General features: G+C 50.4%; 1 protein-coding gene across 1 annotated transcript; it reads left to right on the top strand.

Moving 5' to 3' along the window:
* The first annotated feature begins 9,654 nt into the window (after nucleotides 1–9,654).
* On the top strand, nucleotides 9,655–12,190 carry MAP10 (microtubule associated protein 10). The gene has a single exon (XM_084284034.1). It carries the CDS (start codon nucleotides 9,660–9,662, stop codon nucleotides 12,057–12,059), a length of 2,400 nt encoding a protein of 799 aa, XP_084140160.1. The 5' UTR covers nucleotides 9,655–9,659; the 3' UTR covers nucleotides 12,060–12,190.
* Nucleotides 12,191–16,755: the final 4,565 nt, after the last annotated feature.

The raw sequence follows: 16,755 nt of genomic DNA, 5'->3' as shown, positions 1-16,755 counted from the left end.
AACTCACGTACCCGTGCCTCTAGGGTCGCGGTAGATTTTCCATCCCATTTTCTCATGTCCTCTCCATGGTCTCGTAAGTAAAACCACAGGGTGGCACGGGGTGAGTACCCACCATATCGTCTTCCTTGTGTGGATGAACGCCTACCCCTGATAGCTGAGACACTGCTCTGTACAGGTACGGAAGAGAATAATCTCTCTTCAAGTTGGTGAAACTTTTCAGAGTTTCTCCCAAATGTTCTCTTTCGGTTGTTGGACACTGGTTGGTTCAGGTGGGGAGGACGATAGATTCTCTTCAAGTTGGTGGAACTCTTCAGAAAGTTTCTCCACAGCTGAGACGCAGGCCTGTAAGGAAGAGGAGAGACTTTCTTCGTACTGCCGGAGTTGTTTAGCCACTTCATCCACTGTGGGTTCCTCATCCTCTTTCCAGGCCATTATTGCCAATGAGCTGGCATATGATGATGGTGCACTCCGTACAAACTTCCGCCACATGGGTTGTGTACACCTGACTTCATCTGGATCTTTGGATGTTTGTCTGAGGTCTGGATCCTCATAAATCACTTCCCATACGGCTAATTCCCTCAGGTACTGGATTCCCTTCTCCATAGTGGTCCACTTGCCTGGTAGACATAAAAAGTTCTTCCTTGAAGGGATACCTTTCCCTCACAGCTGAGAGGAGACGCCTCCAGAGGCTGTTAGATTGTGCTCCATCTGCAATTGCTTTGTCAATGCCAGCATCTCGAGCAAGGGATCCCAGCTGCCTGGCTTCCCTGCCGTCTAATTCCACACAATTGGCTCCAGTGTCCCAGCACCGGAGCAGCCAGGTGACAAGCTGCTCACCTATACAGCGACCAAAATCTTTTCGCACATCTCGTAACTCACGCTCGTTTAGGCTTCGGGTAGTTACTGTTGATTTTTCGGCATCCTCATCTTCCTCCTCCTGAATCCTTGATGGCCCAGCGTCATCGTCATCTCCGTCGTCTCTATACCTAGATTTGGCAGAAGACTCTCTGCGTTCTAAACGACCCGAATCTCTATACCATTTTTTCACCTTCTCTACAGGGGCAGCTTGCACTGCTACTGCTCGTTTCTCTGACCTTGTTACAGGGTCTGCCACAGGGGTTGGAATACCCTCTGCAGGGTCAACTTGCACTGCTACAGCTCATTTCTCTGACCCAGCCACAGGAGCTGGAGCGGCTGCAGGAGCTGGGACTGGAGCGGCGGCAGGAGCTGGGACTGGAGCGGCTGCAGAGTCCACCGTAGGGGTCACAGTGGCCGTTGGATCTGTCACAGGGCTTGGAGTGGCCGCAGGGTCTGTCACTAAGTTGATAGCAGTATCAATGGCAGCTCGATAGGCATGAGCCAGGCCCCAGCATGTTACAATGATTTGTGTTACTCTGGAACTGCCAGAATCATGACACCTTTTATTCAAGCATTCTGCCAGTTTTTGAGGATTTTGCAGTTGTTCAGGGGTGAATTTCCAAAACACTGGGGGTGCCAACTGCTCTAGATGCCTGCCCATATCCTCCCATACTCCCTGCCACCCACAACTATACTGCCTCCGGGCAGATCTCCGGATGAGCTTCCTAAGTAGTTCTTTAACTTTAAGCAGAATCTGAAGTGCATTCAGGAGGCAGAACAACAAGACTCTGCTGGTCTGAGTATCCCAAGGATATTCAATACCTTGGAGAGCTATTGTAACAAGCTCGGAGGGTAAGAGGGTGGTGAAGGAGGAAGGGAGAGTGATCCAGGAGGATACAGGGGTGGTGAAGGAGAAAGGGAGAGTAATCAAGTAAGAAAAATTATCTTCCCCTTTCCCCTCCACAGATTGACTCCTAATGGAAAAAAACAATAGGTATAATTGCTAATAGTTTCCAAGATACAGTTTCCAAAATACAGAGTCGACGATGTTACTGAGTACAAATACCAAGTTAGAGTCATGACCAGATATCTCATCGTCTCATAAGCCATTGCTACAACACACAGTACCATAATGATCTGAAACCAGGGCCCGGAGAGGATAAACAACATGACAGAGAGCAAATACGGAAAATAACGTGCTATAATACTCAATTTGGAAAACAGGCACAGCAGAGTTGAGATTAAAGCAATCAGCATTATGACAAGTGACTATTAAGCAGGTCTAATAACGCAGAAATCTTGGGTTTTTCGATCATGGGGCACTTTACTCAGCACCTGGCCTGATGGCCGCAGACGGGTCCCTATCTTTTAGGGGAAAAAGGATCCTGGGCCAGGAGCTGGCAGGGCTCATTGAGAGGGCTTTAAACTAGGTAGGAAGGGGGATGGGGCTGAAGCAAGGATTGTTGGAGCTGTGCCAGGGGGAACAATGGCAAGGCCGGAGGATAAGGCAATGGCCCAGCTGGAGTGCATCTACACCAATGCACGCAGCATGGGTAACAAACAGGAGGAGCTGGAAGCCATCGTGCAGCAGGCAGGCTACGACTTGGTTGCCATCACGGAGACGTGGTGGGACCACTCTCATGACTGCAGTGCTGCAATGCCTGGCTATAGGCTCTTCAGAAGGGACAGGCAGCACAGAAGGGGTGGTGGTGTGGCTCTCTATATTAGAGAGTCTTTCGATGTTGTGGAACTCGAGGCTGGGAATGACAAGGTCGAGTCCCTTTGGGTTAGGATCGGCAGGAAGGCCAACAAGGCTAGCGTCCTGGTCGGGGTCTGTTATAGACCGCCGAACCAGGATGAGGAGACAGATGAGGAGTTCTACAGGCAGCTGACAGACGTTGCAAAATCGTCGGTGCTTGTTCTCGTGGGGGACTTCAACTTCCCTGACATATCCTGGAAGCACAACACAGCCCAGAGAAAGCAGTCTAGGAGGTTTCTGGAGAGCGTGGAAGATAGCTTCCTGACGCAGCTGGTTAGTGAGCCTACCAGGGGTGGTGCCCCGCTAGACCTTCTCTTCACAAACAGAGAAGGACTGGTGGAGGATGTGATTGTCGGGAGCTGTCTTGGGCAGAGTGACCACGAAATGGTGGAGTTCTCTATTCTTGGCGAGGCCAGGAAGGGGACCAGTAAAACCGCTGTATTGAACTTCCGGAGGGCTGACTTTGAGCTGCTCAGGACACTGGTTGGTGGAGTCCCTTGGGAGGCGTTTCTGAAGGGCAGAGGAGTCCAGGAAGGCTGGGCGCTCTTCAAGAGGGAAATCTTAATGGCGCAGGAACGGTCTGTCCCCACGTGCCCAAAGACGAGCTGGCGGGGAAGAAGACCAGCCTGGCTGAACAGAGAATTGTGGCTTGATCTTAGGAGAAAAAAGAGGGTTTATAATCTTTGGAAAAGAGGGCAGGCCATTAGGGAGGACTTTAAGGATGTAGCGATGCTGTGCAGGGACAAAATTAGGAAGGCCAAAGCTCATCTGGAGCTCAATCTGGCTACTGCCGTTAAAGATAACAAAAAACGTTTCTATAAATACATCAACACAAAAAGGAGGACTAAGGAGAATCTCCATCCTTTACTGGATGCGGGGGGAAACTTAATTACAAGAGATGAGGAAAAGGCGGAGGTGCTTAATGTCGTCTTTGCCTCAGTCTTTAGAGGCAATACCGGTTGTTCTCTGGATACCCAGAACCCTGAGCTGGCGGAAGGGGATGAGGAGCAGGATGTGGCCCTCACTATCCATGAGGAAATGGTTGGCGACCTGGTACGGCACTTGGATGTGCACAAGTCGATGGGGCCGGATGGGATCCACCCGAGGGTACTGAGAGAACTGGCAGAGGAGCTGGCCAAGCCACTGTCCATCATTTATCAGCAGTCCTGGCTATCGGGGGAGGTCCCAGTTGACTGGCGGCTAGCAAACGTGATGCCCATCTACAAGAAGGGCTGGAGGACTGAGCCGGGGAACTATAGGCCTGTCAGTTTGACCTCAGTGCCAGGGAAGCTCATGGAGCAGATCCTCCTGAGAGTCATCACGCAGCACTTGCAGGGCAAGCAGGCGATCAGGCCCAGTCAGCATGGGTTTATGAAAGGCAGATCCTGCTTGACGAACCTGATCTCCTTCTATGACAAAGTGACACGCTGGGTGGACGAGGGAAAGGCTGTGGATGTGGTCTACCTTGACTTCAGCAAGGCTTTTGACACCGTCTCCCACAGCATTCTCCTCAAGAAACTGGCTGCTCTTGGCTTGGACTGGCGCACGCTTCGTTGGGTTAGAAACTGGCTGGATAGCCGGGCCCAAAGAGTCGTGGTGAATGGAGCCAAGTCCAGTTGGAGGCCAGTCACTAGTGGCGTCCCCCAGGGCTCGGTGCTGGGGCCGGTCCTCTTTAATATCTTCATCGATGATCTGGACGAGGGCATCGAGTGCACCCTCAGTAAGTTCGCAGATGACACCAAGTTAGGTGCATGTGTCGATCTGCTTGAGGGTAGGAAAGCTCTGCAGGAGGATCTGGATAGGCTGCACCGATGGGCTGAGGTCAACTGCATGAAGTTCAACAAGGCCAAGTGCCGGGTCCTGCACCTGGGGCGCAATAACCCCAAGCAGAGCTACAGACTGGGAGAGGAATGGTTGGAGAGCTGCCAGGCAGAGAAGGACCTGGGAGTGATGGTGGATAGTCGGCTGAATATGAGCCAGCAGTGTGCTCAGGTGGCCAAGAAGGCCAACGGCATCCTGGCTTGTATCAGGAACAGTGTGACCAGCAGGGCTAGGGAGGTGATCGTCACCCTGTACTCAGCTCTGGTGAGGCCGCACCTCGAGTACTGTGTTCAGTTTTGGGCCCCTCGCTACAAGAAGGACATGGAGGTGCTTGAGCGGGTCCAGAGAAGGGCGACGAAGCTGGTGAGGGGCCTGGAGAACAAGTCCTACGAGGAGCGGCTGAGGGAGCTGGGCTTGTTCAGCCTGGAGAAGAGGAGGCTCAGGGGCGACCTTATCGCTCTGTATAGGTACCTCAAGGGAGGCTGTAGCGAGGTGGGGGTTGGCCTGTTCTCCCACGTGCCTGGTGACAGGACGAGGGGGAATGGGCTTAAATTGCACCAGGGGAGTTTTAGGTTGGATGTTAGGAAGAACTTCTTTACTGAAAAGGTTGTTACGCATTGGAACAGGCTGCCCAGGGAAGTGGTGGAGTCACCATCCCTGGAAGTCTTCAAAAGACGTTTAGATGTAGAGCTTAGGGATATGGTTTAGTGGGGACTGTTAGTGTTAGGTCAGAGGTTGGACTCGATGATCTTGAGGTCTCTTCCAACCTAGAAATTCTGTGATTCTGTAATAATACTTACACCAATTTTAGTTTAACACGCTCTGGTCAGATCTGCCATTATCTCAACCTTTCGAGCCCCACATTGGGCGCCAAGAAGGCTGTCGTGGTTTAACCTGGCCGGCAGCTAAACACCACGCAGCCGTTCGCTCACCCTCCCCCTCCCTCTCTGGGACGGGGAAGAGAAATGGAAAGTGAAGCCCGAGAGTTGAGATAAAGACAGTTTAATAAGACAGGAAAATAATAATAAAATAATAAAATAATAATAATAATAATAATAATAATAATAATAATAATAATACAATGGTGATAATAGTACTACTAATAATAATGTGTACAAACAAGTGATGCACAATGCAATTGCTCGCCACCCGCTGACCGATGCCCAGCCTAACCCCGAGCAGTCCGGCCCCCTCCCCCGGCTAGCCACCCCTATATATTGTTTAGCATGACGTCAGATGGTATGGAATACCCCTTTGGCTAGTTTGGGTCACCTGTCCTGGGTCTGTCCCTTCACAGCTCTTACTGCACCCCCAGCCTGCCTGTTGGCAGGACAGAGCAAAAGTCTGAGATGTCCTTGGCTTGGTATAAGCACTGCTCTGCAACAATTAAAACATCGGGGTGTTATCAGCACTCTTCTCATCCTAAGCCAAAACACAGCATTCCACCAGCTACTAGGAAGAAAATTAATTCTGTTCTAACTGAAACCAGGACACAGGACTAGAGGGAATGGCCTCAAGTTGTGCCAGGGGAGGTTCAGGTTGGAAGTGAGGAGACATTTCTTCTCAGAAAGAGCAGTCAGGCACTGGGACGGGTTGCCCAGGGAGGTGGTGGCGTCACGAAACCTCTGGGGGGTTTTAAGGAAAGGTTGGACGTGGTGCTTAGGGACACGATTTAGTGGGTGACAATGGTAGTAGGGGGGTGGTTGGAGCAGATCATCTTGGAGACATTTTCCAACTTTAATGATTCTACAATTTTATTCAACCAACAGCCATTTTGGGGCTTTCTTCTTGATAGGGGCTTCCGCTCTGCCCCCAAGAGGGTTTTGAGGAGAACCGTGCCACGGCTGCCCAGCCTGGATGTGGCTCTGCCCACGGCTCCCTCTCACTGAGAAATCCAGGGCACAGTCCCAAACACGGGGGGCTCAGGCCCACCGCCCCGCTGGTCAGACAGACCCCCTCTGCAGACTGCAGTGGCAGCAGCAGGCTTCGAAGCCCAGCTACCTGCATCCTCCCCAGCCTCGCCATGGCCTTTGTTGCCTGCCCGTCTCCAGGCGACAGGCCCTGTGACCTCAGACAGGGCTGGGTATAAAAGCAGGCTGCGGCTGGGCACCGCTGCTAGTGCTGTTGGTCACTGCCGCTAGTGCTGCTGGTGATTGCCACTGGTGCTGTTGGTCACTGCCTCTAGTGCTGTTGGTCACTGCTACTAGTGCTGGTAGTCACTGCCGCTAGTGCTGTTGGTCTCTGCTGCTAGCGCTGGTGGTCACTGCTGAAGCTCTGCTCAGCGTGACAGCCATCCCTGCGTTGCTTTGTGTTCATCAGGAGAGAGCAGCATGAAGTTCATCCTGGCTCTCCTCCTGGTCACGGCTCTGGCCGTGGCTGTGTTCCAGGCATGTGGCCTTGGCCTCTGCGGCCACCACTGCTGGGAAAGGGTCAGGGTCAGCCGGAGCCTAGGCGCCAAGCACCAGGTCTCCAACTGGCCCTGCAGCCTCGGCCTTTCCAGCTGCCCCAGCTGGATCCGGCTCAGGCTGAACTCCGTGGACCCTTCAGAGGGCCCAAAGCTACGTCCCGTCGGCACCGAGCGCCAGCCCTCCGACCTGCCCTACCCCCTGCTCCACTTCTGGGAACACCTTGCCCTGGGCGGGAGGGTCTGGCTGCTGTGCACTCACTGGGACACCATCTGCTTCCTTGGCGTGGGGCTGCTTGCCCACAGCCTCTGGAGAAGAGTAAAGAGACGCCTCAGACAGGTGAGTGCTGGAGACGCCGCGTGCAGGAAAGGGCCAGCCTGTGGCGAGCCCCCACGGCTGCCCGGAGCAGTCCTACGAGGCTGGAAGCTCCGGAGGAAGCCGAGCCCAGCAGGACAATTCGCCACCTCGTGAGCCCTCGTCCCTGCCCTTCACTGTGCCGCTTCTCTTGTTGCTTCCAGGGCACGGGCCGGCGGGCCTCAGCTTCCTTTTGGACAGACCGCCGGGGAAAGGACGCTCTGGATGATGGCGCCTTGCTCTGCCGGATGGAGGCCAACGCTGCCATCATGGTGAGGTGCCTGAAGCGCCTCTACCAGCTCCGCCTGCAACAGCTTGGGCTGCCACGTCGGAGGAAGAAGGCGCAAAACAAGCACGGGAGAAGAACAGCCCCCGTGCGTCCCCTCTGCAAATTCATCTAGAGCGTGCATCCCGTGTACCGGCGACAGGAAAGGCAGCGCGGCGAGTGAGTGCTGCTGGCCATGGGTTTGGGGAGGCTGATGCTCCAGGAGAAGGGGGGAGAGGAGCTCGGGACCCATGGCTGGGGGTTGCCCCATAGGAGGAGCCCATGACCCAGGGAAAGGGGCGTGTGGCCCGGCCACCACCCACGGCCCTGTAAGATGGCAGTGGCCAGGGAATGCCCATGACCTGCTGGGGTAGCCCTTGGGCTTAGGACCTTCAGGCCCGTGAGAGGGTAGGCATCGCACTGGGAAAAGGGGCAGGTGGAAGGAAGTGCCTGGCTAATAATTGTGGCACAGCATTTTCAGCCACCTGACAGTCAATTCTCTTCAGATTGACAGCGAGCCGGTGAGGCAGGACACACCTCAGCCCTCCGAAGGCTCTCGCTGCGCTGAAGGCATCTCCCCTGACAACTGGATGCCAACATCGCCCTGAACACCTCCTCCCTGCGTGGGCACCACCGACAATGCCAGCTGTCCCCTGCTGGGCTGCCCACGCCCAGCCAGAACAACAGCCAGCGGGGACTCGCCATTCATCTCATGAGGACCTCTGAGCAGAAGTCTCCTTTTCCATCCTCCCTGAGGTGCCTCTGGGACCGCTGGCATCCCAAAGGACGTGGCTCTGCTCTGTTGCTCCACAGAAGACAGCAGGAGCACGCGTGTGCAGCAGAGCTGGCTGGGAGACTCTGGAAAATTTCTGTTGGTAGCAGACCACTTCTCCCAGCTCAATAAAGATCATCCCTACACAACCTGTGTGCGTCCTTTTTTGTACCAAGGGGCTTGGGGCAGCAGCCACATGGGAGGCAGTGGGGCAAGTGAGGGCTGCTGTGTGTGGGGTGCAGAGAACACACCTGCAGAGGAATGAGGGAGCTGGGCCGGGAGAGAAGAGCTGTGAGGTGCCGCCCAGGCGCCCATGCCCCAGGAGGAGAGACCACATCCCGGCAGGGTGCCCGTGTCCCACTGAGGTTTCCTGGGGGTGCCCATGGCCCTGGGAGGTGGCAGTGGCTGGTGAGTGCCCAGGACCCCGAGAGTCATGGCCCTGGGGACTAATTCCAGACTAACTCCACTCCTACTTCACAACACTGTACATTTGGAGGCTCTGCACAGGGACCTGGAAAGTTTGGATCAATGGCAGAGGCCAAGGGGATGAGGTTCAACATGGCTACGGGCTGGGTCCTCTGCTTTGGCCACAACAACCCCATGCAGTGCTACAGGCTTGGGATAGAGTGACTCGAAAGCTGAGCAGAGGAAAGGGATCGGGGAGGGTCGATGCTCATCTGAACATGAGCCGGCAGTGAGCCCAGGTAGCCAGAAAGACATCCAGCATGCCTGGCTTGTATCAGGAATGGTACAGCCAGCAGGACCAGGGAGGTGATCGTCCCCCTGTGCTCTGCTCTGGTGAGACCGCACCTCGAGTGCTGTGTTCAGTTTTGGGCCCCCCACTACAAGAAGGACATCGAGGCCCTGGAGCGTGTCCAGAGAAGGGCTACAAAGCTGGTGCAGGGCCTGGAGCACAAGGCCTGTGAGGAGCAGCTGAGGGAGCTGGGGGTGTTTAGTGTGAAGAGGAGGCTCAGGGCAGACCTCATTGCTCTCTGCAACTGCCTGAAAGGAAGGTGTGAGGAGCTGGGGGTCGGCCTCTTCTCACAGATAACTAGTGACAGGACTAGAGGGAATGGCCTCAAGTTGTGCCAGGGGAGGTTCAGGTTGAAGTGAGGAGACATTTCTGCTCAGAAAGAGCAGTCAGGCACTGGGACGGGTTGCCCAGGGAGGTGGTGGCGTCACGAACCCTCTGGGGGGTTTTAAGGAAAGGTTGGACGTGGTGCTTAGGGACATGATGTAGTGGGTGACAATGGTAGTAGGGGGGTGGTTGGAGGAGGTGATCTCGGAGCGCCTTTCCACCCCTGAGGGCTCCGTGGTTCCGTGACAGGGCCGTGCCCAGGACTACAGCTCCCAGCGCGCCTTGCAGGGGCGCGTTGCCGGCGGTAACAGCCGGCGGCGCGGAGGAGCCGCGGGACGGGGGCGGCCATGCCGGGGTGCGGCGGGCAGGGTCTGTACTGCCTGGAGCTGCTGGTGGCGGCCGTGCGGCTGGCGGCGCCGGACCCCGCGCTGCGCCCGGCGGTGGCGCTGCGCTTCCTCGACTTCCCCCCGCTGCTGCTGCTGCCCCCGGCCGCCTCCTCCCCGCGCCGGCCGCCGCTGCCGGGCCGCCCCTTCCTCTTCCCCTTCGGCCGCGGCAAGCGCTGCCTGTTCCGCTGGCGCCGGGGCTCGCTGCGCGCCGCGCTCCGCCGCCAGCCCCTGCGCGCCCTGGTCCTGGCGCTGCCCGGCCCGCGGCCCGCCCGCCCGCTGGGCTCCTGCCGCCTCTCGCTCGCCCCCGCCGCCGCCCGGCTGCGGGGCTCCCCCGGGCCGGGCTCCTTCTGGGGCCGCCGCGGCCGCTTCCCGCTGCGGGACGCCGCCGGCCGCCCCGTCGGGGAGCTGGCGCTGGGTGTGCGCCTCAGCAGGCTGCGGGACGGCGGGGAGGGGAGCCCGGCCGCCCCCCCTGCTGCATCCCCGCACCTCTCTTCTTCCTCCTCCTCTGAGGAGGAAGAAGAGGAAGAGGCAGGGGGCAACATCATCTGCCCGCCCGTGCTCTACTACCGCTGCGAGCCGGCTCAGCCGCGTCCCCCAGCAGCAGCAGCGGGGCCAGAGGAGCGTGTGGTGGTGCACAGCCCGCAGGAGCACGGCGAAGCCCAGAGCCCCCCGCAGCCCAGCGCTGGGCCCTCGCTGCTGCACCCCCAGCAGCCCCCTGCCACCCTGGGGCAGCTGCCGCTGCTCAGCGCCTTGCTGGCAGAGCTGTCGCTGCTCACCAGCCACACAGCACCTGCTGCCGGCCACCCAAATCTGGCCTCGCTCTACCAGGCCCCAAAGGGCAGCAGCACCCATCCGCAGCCCCCCGGCTGCTCCCCTGTCCGCAAAGCTGCAGAGGAACCTGTGAGATCCCAGGGGAACAGCAGAGCTGCCAGCGCTCCCTTCAAGCAATGCCAGCAGGAGGCTACCACCCAGGAGTCTGCACAGGCTGTGAGAAGACCTAAGAAAGCTGCACCCCAGGGAGAGACGGGATCTGAAAGGAACTGTGAGACTAAGGAGAACCGAGCTCCCAGGAGGCAACTGCTGTATGGGCTGACAAACACGCTGAGGCTACGGCTGCAGCAGACCAACCCCGATAAGCTGATAGAGCTTGAACGGAGAGAGCAGTACAGAAAAAAGCAAGTGGAGATGTTGAAGGAGAGGAGCCCTTCATCCAAAAGAAAGCTGCTCAGAAATGCTGGAGAAAAACACCGGGTTCCTTACAAGCACTGTAGCAATGCAGACAGTTCAAAGCAGGATGGTCAGTTAGATGAAATTGTTGAGACTTCGTTACAAAACAGCACTCTCAAAGAGGACTTCAGCAGCACAGGAGATGTTTCCCCTGACCTGCAGAAGCAGGCTGTTGAAAGGCTGTTGAGGAAGAATGAGATTGCAAATGAAGAACATACACGCAAAGTAACTGCAGCCCCCTTACTGGGAGAAACCATATTAAAGTCTGCTCGCAAGGAGAGGGAATTGAAAGTCCATCTCCCAGCAGCTGTCCCATCAGATGCTAATGGGAAGGGAAGTAATGGTAATGAGGAAGAAATACACTTACATCATTGTAAAACCACAGAGCACGATGATGTTTTTGTTGTAAGTGATCACAAACCAAGCCCCAGCACAAGTGTTGAGAAGAACTCTGAACTCATATACTCAGACGACTTTGTTGTTAGTCCTGACAACACAGCCTATTCAGAAGATTTCACCAGTGCTGAGTGTACAGGCAGAGACTTGGAAGCTTTTGACAGCAGTCCTGAACCCCTCTGGCTTGAAAGCCCAAAGCAACCTTGGTCAGATACAGAACCGGAATCCATCAGGTCCAGAGTTTCAAAGGCAAGTCAAAGAGCTGAAAGTACATCAGATCTTACTCCAGTGCAGTCAGCTTCATCCCCAGTCCACTCTTTGAAGAGAAACCGCAAGTTAATAAACAGCAAAAGAACTAGTGGTGAATCTGCTGATGTACTTAATGATGCCTCCATTCAGGCAAGGTTATTAGATGAAGAGCAGGAAGCCGAATGGATCAATAAGGACAAGAACAGAGTTGATCAGCATATTAAACAAGCATCTACACCAAGAAGCAAGCAAGTTAGCACTGATACTGATCAGAATGTAGGAAAGGGGCAGGCCTCCACAGAAGAAAGCCAGTCACTAACTCAAGTTAGCTCTTACTTGCCACCCGACTTGTCTGATCTTGAACTTCATGTACTGGAAAACAGTTTGTCAGACAAAGACGGTGATTTCTTGGGACAACTACATGTTCCTAATCAGTATAAAGACATCAGTGAACTTGTAATAAACAATCTTCCAGGATATACAATGTAATCACACTTTGTCACTGCCTGGATTAAAATATGGTATTTAAACTATTTGTATGAAGTGCTACATGTAGCTACAAGTAATACAAGCTAATTTAAGACCACATCATGCACGTTTAATATATTGGTGAATTTACTTAAGAGCTTTTCAAATAAACTACTAGAATCTCTTAACAGGTGGATCTTGATTGGTATTTAGAGCCCGGCATCAACATCAGCATCCTAACACAAAAGTAATCTGAACAGCACAGGAAAAAAAAACTTGCTGTCAAAAGCAGAAAAGAAAACAGAAGCAGCAAATGCAGCACTCATAAAACTTGTCCAGGGTAGAAGTAATGTGTTACAGAAACAGCCAAGTACAAAATGCATTCCTAGCTGAACATTAAGTTTTTCTCCCTCGTGAAAATAGCTCCATGCTTCATTACAAATAGTTGCTCAAAACAGTCACAGCCAATAGCAGCACATACTTTTATCAGCTAATTGGTATAACGAGGCATTTGTTTCACTGTTCTGTCACTAAATATAGTGATCAGAACTAGGTGAGCCCTTTTTCCATTATTGTAGGTTGAAGTTTCTCATTGAAGTTAGATTTTCGTGATTATAAAATAGTTTAAGAATTATTGATGACTGTAAATCTATATTATCTGGGAGAGCTTCGAGGAGTTGATGGAAGCTACTTGACCTTGAAGAGTAAGGGTGTGCAAAGAGTAGGAAAGAGAGGGCAGTAAATTTTCCACGCTTCACAACTCCCTGATTGCATTCTCCGACAGTGGAGAAGGAGTGGAGGGGCTGGACCCACAGTCAAGAAACTTTGAACAAATGAGCATATTACATCTTGATTTAAAGATTCATGATAATGAAGAATTTGCCACCTCCTTTTCTGTTCTGTTGGCTGAACTGCTGTATGCCACATCCCCTTTTCTATTACAATGGCTGAACTACCACCTGATGCTAGCTTTTGATTTCTGGTTTGGTTTTTGAGTTCCTGTTTAATCACTGGACTTATGTCTTATCTGCTGTTTTACTACTGAGTTTTTATTTATTTTAGAGTCTGTCCGTATCCCTGTTACAAATTTCAGAGACAGTCTTTGACTTGAATCTGATGAGAGCTCAAGCTTGCTGCCTTTGCTTTTACATCTCTTTCGTTGCCTCTTGCCACTCCTTGACGAGTTCACTTCCTTATCCTACTTTACATTCCCAACTAACTCACCATTTATGACATTTATCCTCAAGACTGTTAAATGACGGACTTACTTTTTCCCCTGCCATTTACAATCTGACTTCTTTCCCTGGCTTTTTTGTTTCTCACGGTGCCTTCCTAATGTGACAATGAGTACTCCATGGACTTATCTCAAGAATCTGTTTACACTTGAACATTTGAGGGATTTTTTTATTTCCATCCTACTATGTATTTATTTTGTAGCAATGACAGTACCTTTCCTACATGTATTTAAATTACTAACATCTGTGAGGATTATTCAAGTATTTGGTGTTGACTTCTGAGAACACTACCAGTATATTTAATCTAAAGGTAAGCAGCTGAAAATACCTCTACAAAGGAATCTATGCACAGCAGTTCTGAAATGTTTGTCTGGGTGCCTCTGCTTCATGAACTCCACTTCCAGACAAAAAATTAACTTTTAAGGCCATGGACCTCTGATACACATTAACTCAGACTGTCATTTATACACATACATGGCAATAATTCTGATTTTATTGATTAAGATCCATGCCGTTCCCATGCCACTGAAATACAATGCTGCCCAGCCATTTTTACTGCTTGGCTATTCAGATGAGTTGCTAACACTAAGAACCCAAGATTTGAAGATCGTTACTTCAGAAAAATTTTAAAGAGATTTGTCAACCCCAAACAGCTTGAAATTCAAGGGCAAATTCCCAGTCCCCTTCTATCTCCTATCCCACCTTCATTTTTCAAGTTCCAGTAGTAAATACGTTAGGAACAATGTTTTGTTAGTTTAAATAACAGAAGTATCCGATCTATTTTCATCTGATTTTATCTGGGATAATTTTGTGAAGTTTATTCTGCAATAGCATTTATAATTTCATTAGGAAAATGTTGAAAAGTGACAGAAAATGTGTACTAGTTTTCTGACACAAGAGCAGAATGTCAGCATAATGCTGATGTGCTTTAGTAGGTTTTTGTCTTTTCAAATACAGACTCAAGGTAGTTGCTATTGCACAGAGAGGCTCCTACCCTCTGGGATAATAATCTTTTCAGATATTATCTATGTTGTTATGAGAGAAAACTATTTTATTTAATATACGAACAATTCCCAGTCAATAAAAATGGGAAGGAACTTCATGTCATTGATTTATCACTGAAAAGTCACAAACCAATGTATTTGCAAGAAGTACCTGTTAACGACAAGAAGATTCAATATCTCAGCCCAGCAGCACAAAACAGAAATGTTTACTATTGGTATAAAGTATGAAAGAAAAAAAAAGCCAGCAACAAATTCCCTTTTGTACAAATCCTATAATAATCTACACTCAACTACATTAGCCAGACAATTTTGTCATTATGACCTGCTTCCTGTACTCCTGTGATCAAGTTGTTAACATCAGAGGTTTAATAAGATTTCCCCACCTTAATGGAAGTACTCAACCAATTTTTCATAAAGACATCAGTTGTGAATTGTAGGTGCCAAATTGCATGGATTACAATTGTGCAGTGGACATGACAATATGGTGGGAAAGGCAAGTAATAGTAGCACGTCCCCTGCCTAACCAGAGCCATAGAGCTGGGGTGTCCAAGTGAAGCAGTGGGATCAAAGAGAAGTGCTGATACTCCAGCACTTCTGCACTACTTCTCTGCCCTAAAAGGTCTGATTTAGTCCTAGGAATGTCAGTGCATTGGAAAACTGCTTTCCCAGAAACATCTCAACCCTAGAACTGCTCCCTAGAGACTGCTACACAGTCTAGAAAAGGAGCAGAGAGGTAAAGAAGCAAATCCTGTCCCACTGCACACCAAGAACATGATTTGAAAACTCAGCTTTTTGAGCCAGAATAACTAATTTTTCCACATGCATTCGATCCACAGTTCTTTGTCACTGTTCCTGGAAAAATTATTAATTAGCACTCATTACAGCAGGGGCACTTGCCCACTGGGAGACAGACGTAAAAACAAGCTGGGGGCCTCCAAGACAGCAGCTATCTGCTCACAGGAGCTTTAAATAGTTAATGAACATCAAGCAATCCCCACAACCACACAGTCTCCTTTACCGATGTGGTATGTGCTTGAACAGCTAGTCACCGGGTAAAGCATGACAAGAACAAGATATTTACTAAAAGCTACTGATTTCCCACTTTCTGATAGCCCTGAAATGTCACACACACAGTATTTTGATTGAATTTGCTGTAGTTTTCACTTCAATCCAGTAATTATAAAAAGTTCCTTGCTCTACAGTATTAAACACTATACTACACTATAGTTACTTCAAAATCAAATTTCATAGTTTTTAGTTACACTTTAAACTTTACTACAGTGAAATTAAAATGTTAATATTAATTACATAAATTATAGTTTATCACTACAGAAAGCCATCTAGCTTTTTGCTTTTGACTTGCTACTTTAACAACTGATCTTTGAATTTGCACTGTATTCTAGGAATAGCACAGATGGGTGTTCAAAACCATACTCTGATTGCTTAAGAGCGGTTCAATCAGCTAAGATAAAATTGAACTTAATATTTCACTCCAAGTCCCAAACTGAGAAACAAACTCATAGATGCATACATTTCTTTCAAAATTTATGACCCTAAAGCAATAGTTACTATGACTGTCTTTTAGACATCATTTTCACCATACTATATTTATTCAAATAAATGTAAATAAGCCAACATTATATAGCCTTTGGGGCCATGGGGAGAGCAGGATAACAGAGTGACAGCTTGGGTCACTCTTTTACCTCTTCTACTGTAAAGTTTTCCTGCTGTAGGGTAGTTCTGGTCAGTCCTCCACCCTTTGTGCTGTCAGTGGCTAAAAACGTTTTTTATTGTTAAAGACTCAGCCAAGCATTGGTTTCCTCCACTTCATTTTTTATTCCTCAGCTCTCAACACCCTGATTAGATGATGCTGTTTCTTTTCTGTTTGTGATGGTTTTTTTTTTGACATAGTTCCTATTACTTATTTCATAATTTGTAATCCCTTCATTACATTGGAGCTCCTTTTCTTCTATTTTCTAAAGCTACATCTAGCCTTGGTAACTGCACAATTAACTTTTTTGACTGGGTAACTAATTCTCAGTACTTTAAATTTTCTGTGTCCCAGTATTTTATGATGCCTGCAATTGTAATCATTTGGTTTCTTTTTTTTTTTTTTTTTTTTGTGCAAGTGCTACTCAGAGTTAAATGCTAGTCATCATCTGGAAACCTTTGGGATTCTGCTTTCCTTTTCTCAGCATTTGTCACCAGCAGCTCCTTTCCTGCTTGCTCAGCTTTGGCTGTCTAGAAGCAAGTCAAATCATTGAATCTTACATTCACATCCTTAACAGGTTGTGTTGACTTTTAAATGCTCACTAGCTTCTTTAAATGCTTCACTAGCTCCTGTGAAATATAACCCTGCTCATTCAGAGCTGCAGGACAGTCATCCACAATCCCGTGGTTGAACATTTACCCACAGTTATCAGACACCAGGTTTCTCTACCTCTCCCAAACAACCCTATCTTTGATTCTAACTTTTTA

Source organism: Netta rufina, assembly GCF_964035555.1.
Source record: "Netta rufina genome assembly, chromosome: 3".
NCBI lineage: Eukaryota > Metazoa > Chordata > Aves > Anseriformes > Anatidae > Netta > Netta rufina.
Note: the sequence above shows the minus strand (reverse complement) of the source record. Positions and strands in the feature narration are given on the sequence as shown.

Coding starts and splice junctions, on each gene's coding strand:
- MAP10 (XM_084284034.1), top strand. CDS start 9,660: ATGCCGGGGTGCGGCGGGCAGGGTCTGTACTGCCTGGAGCTGCTGGTG.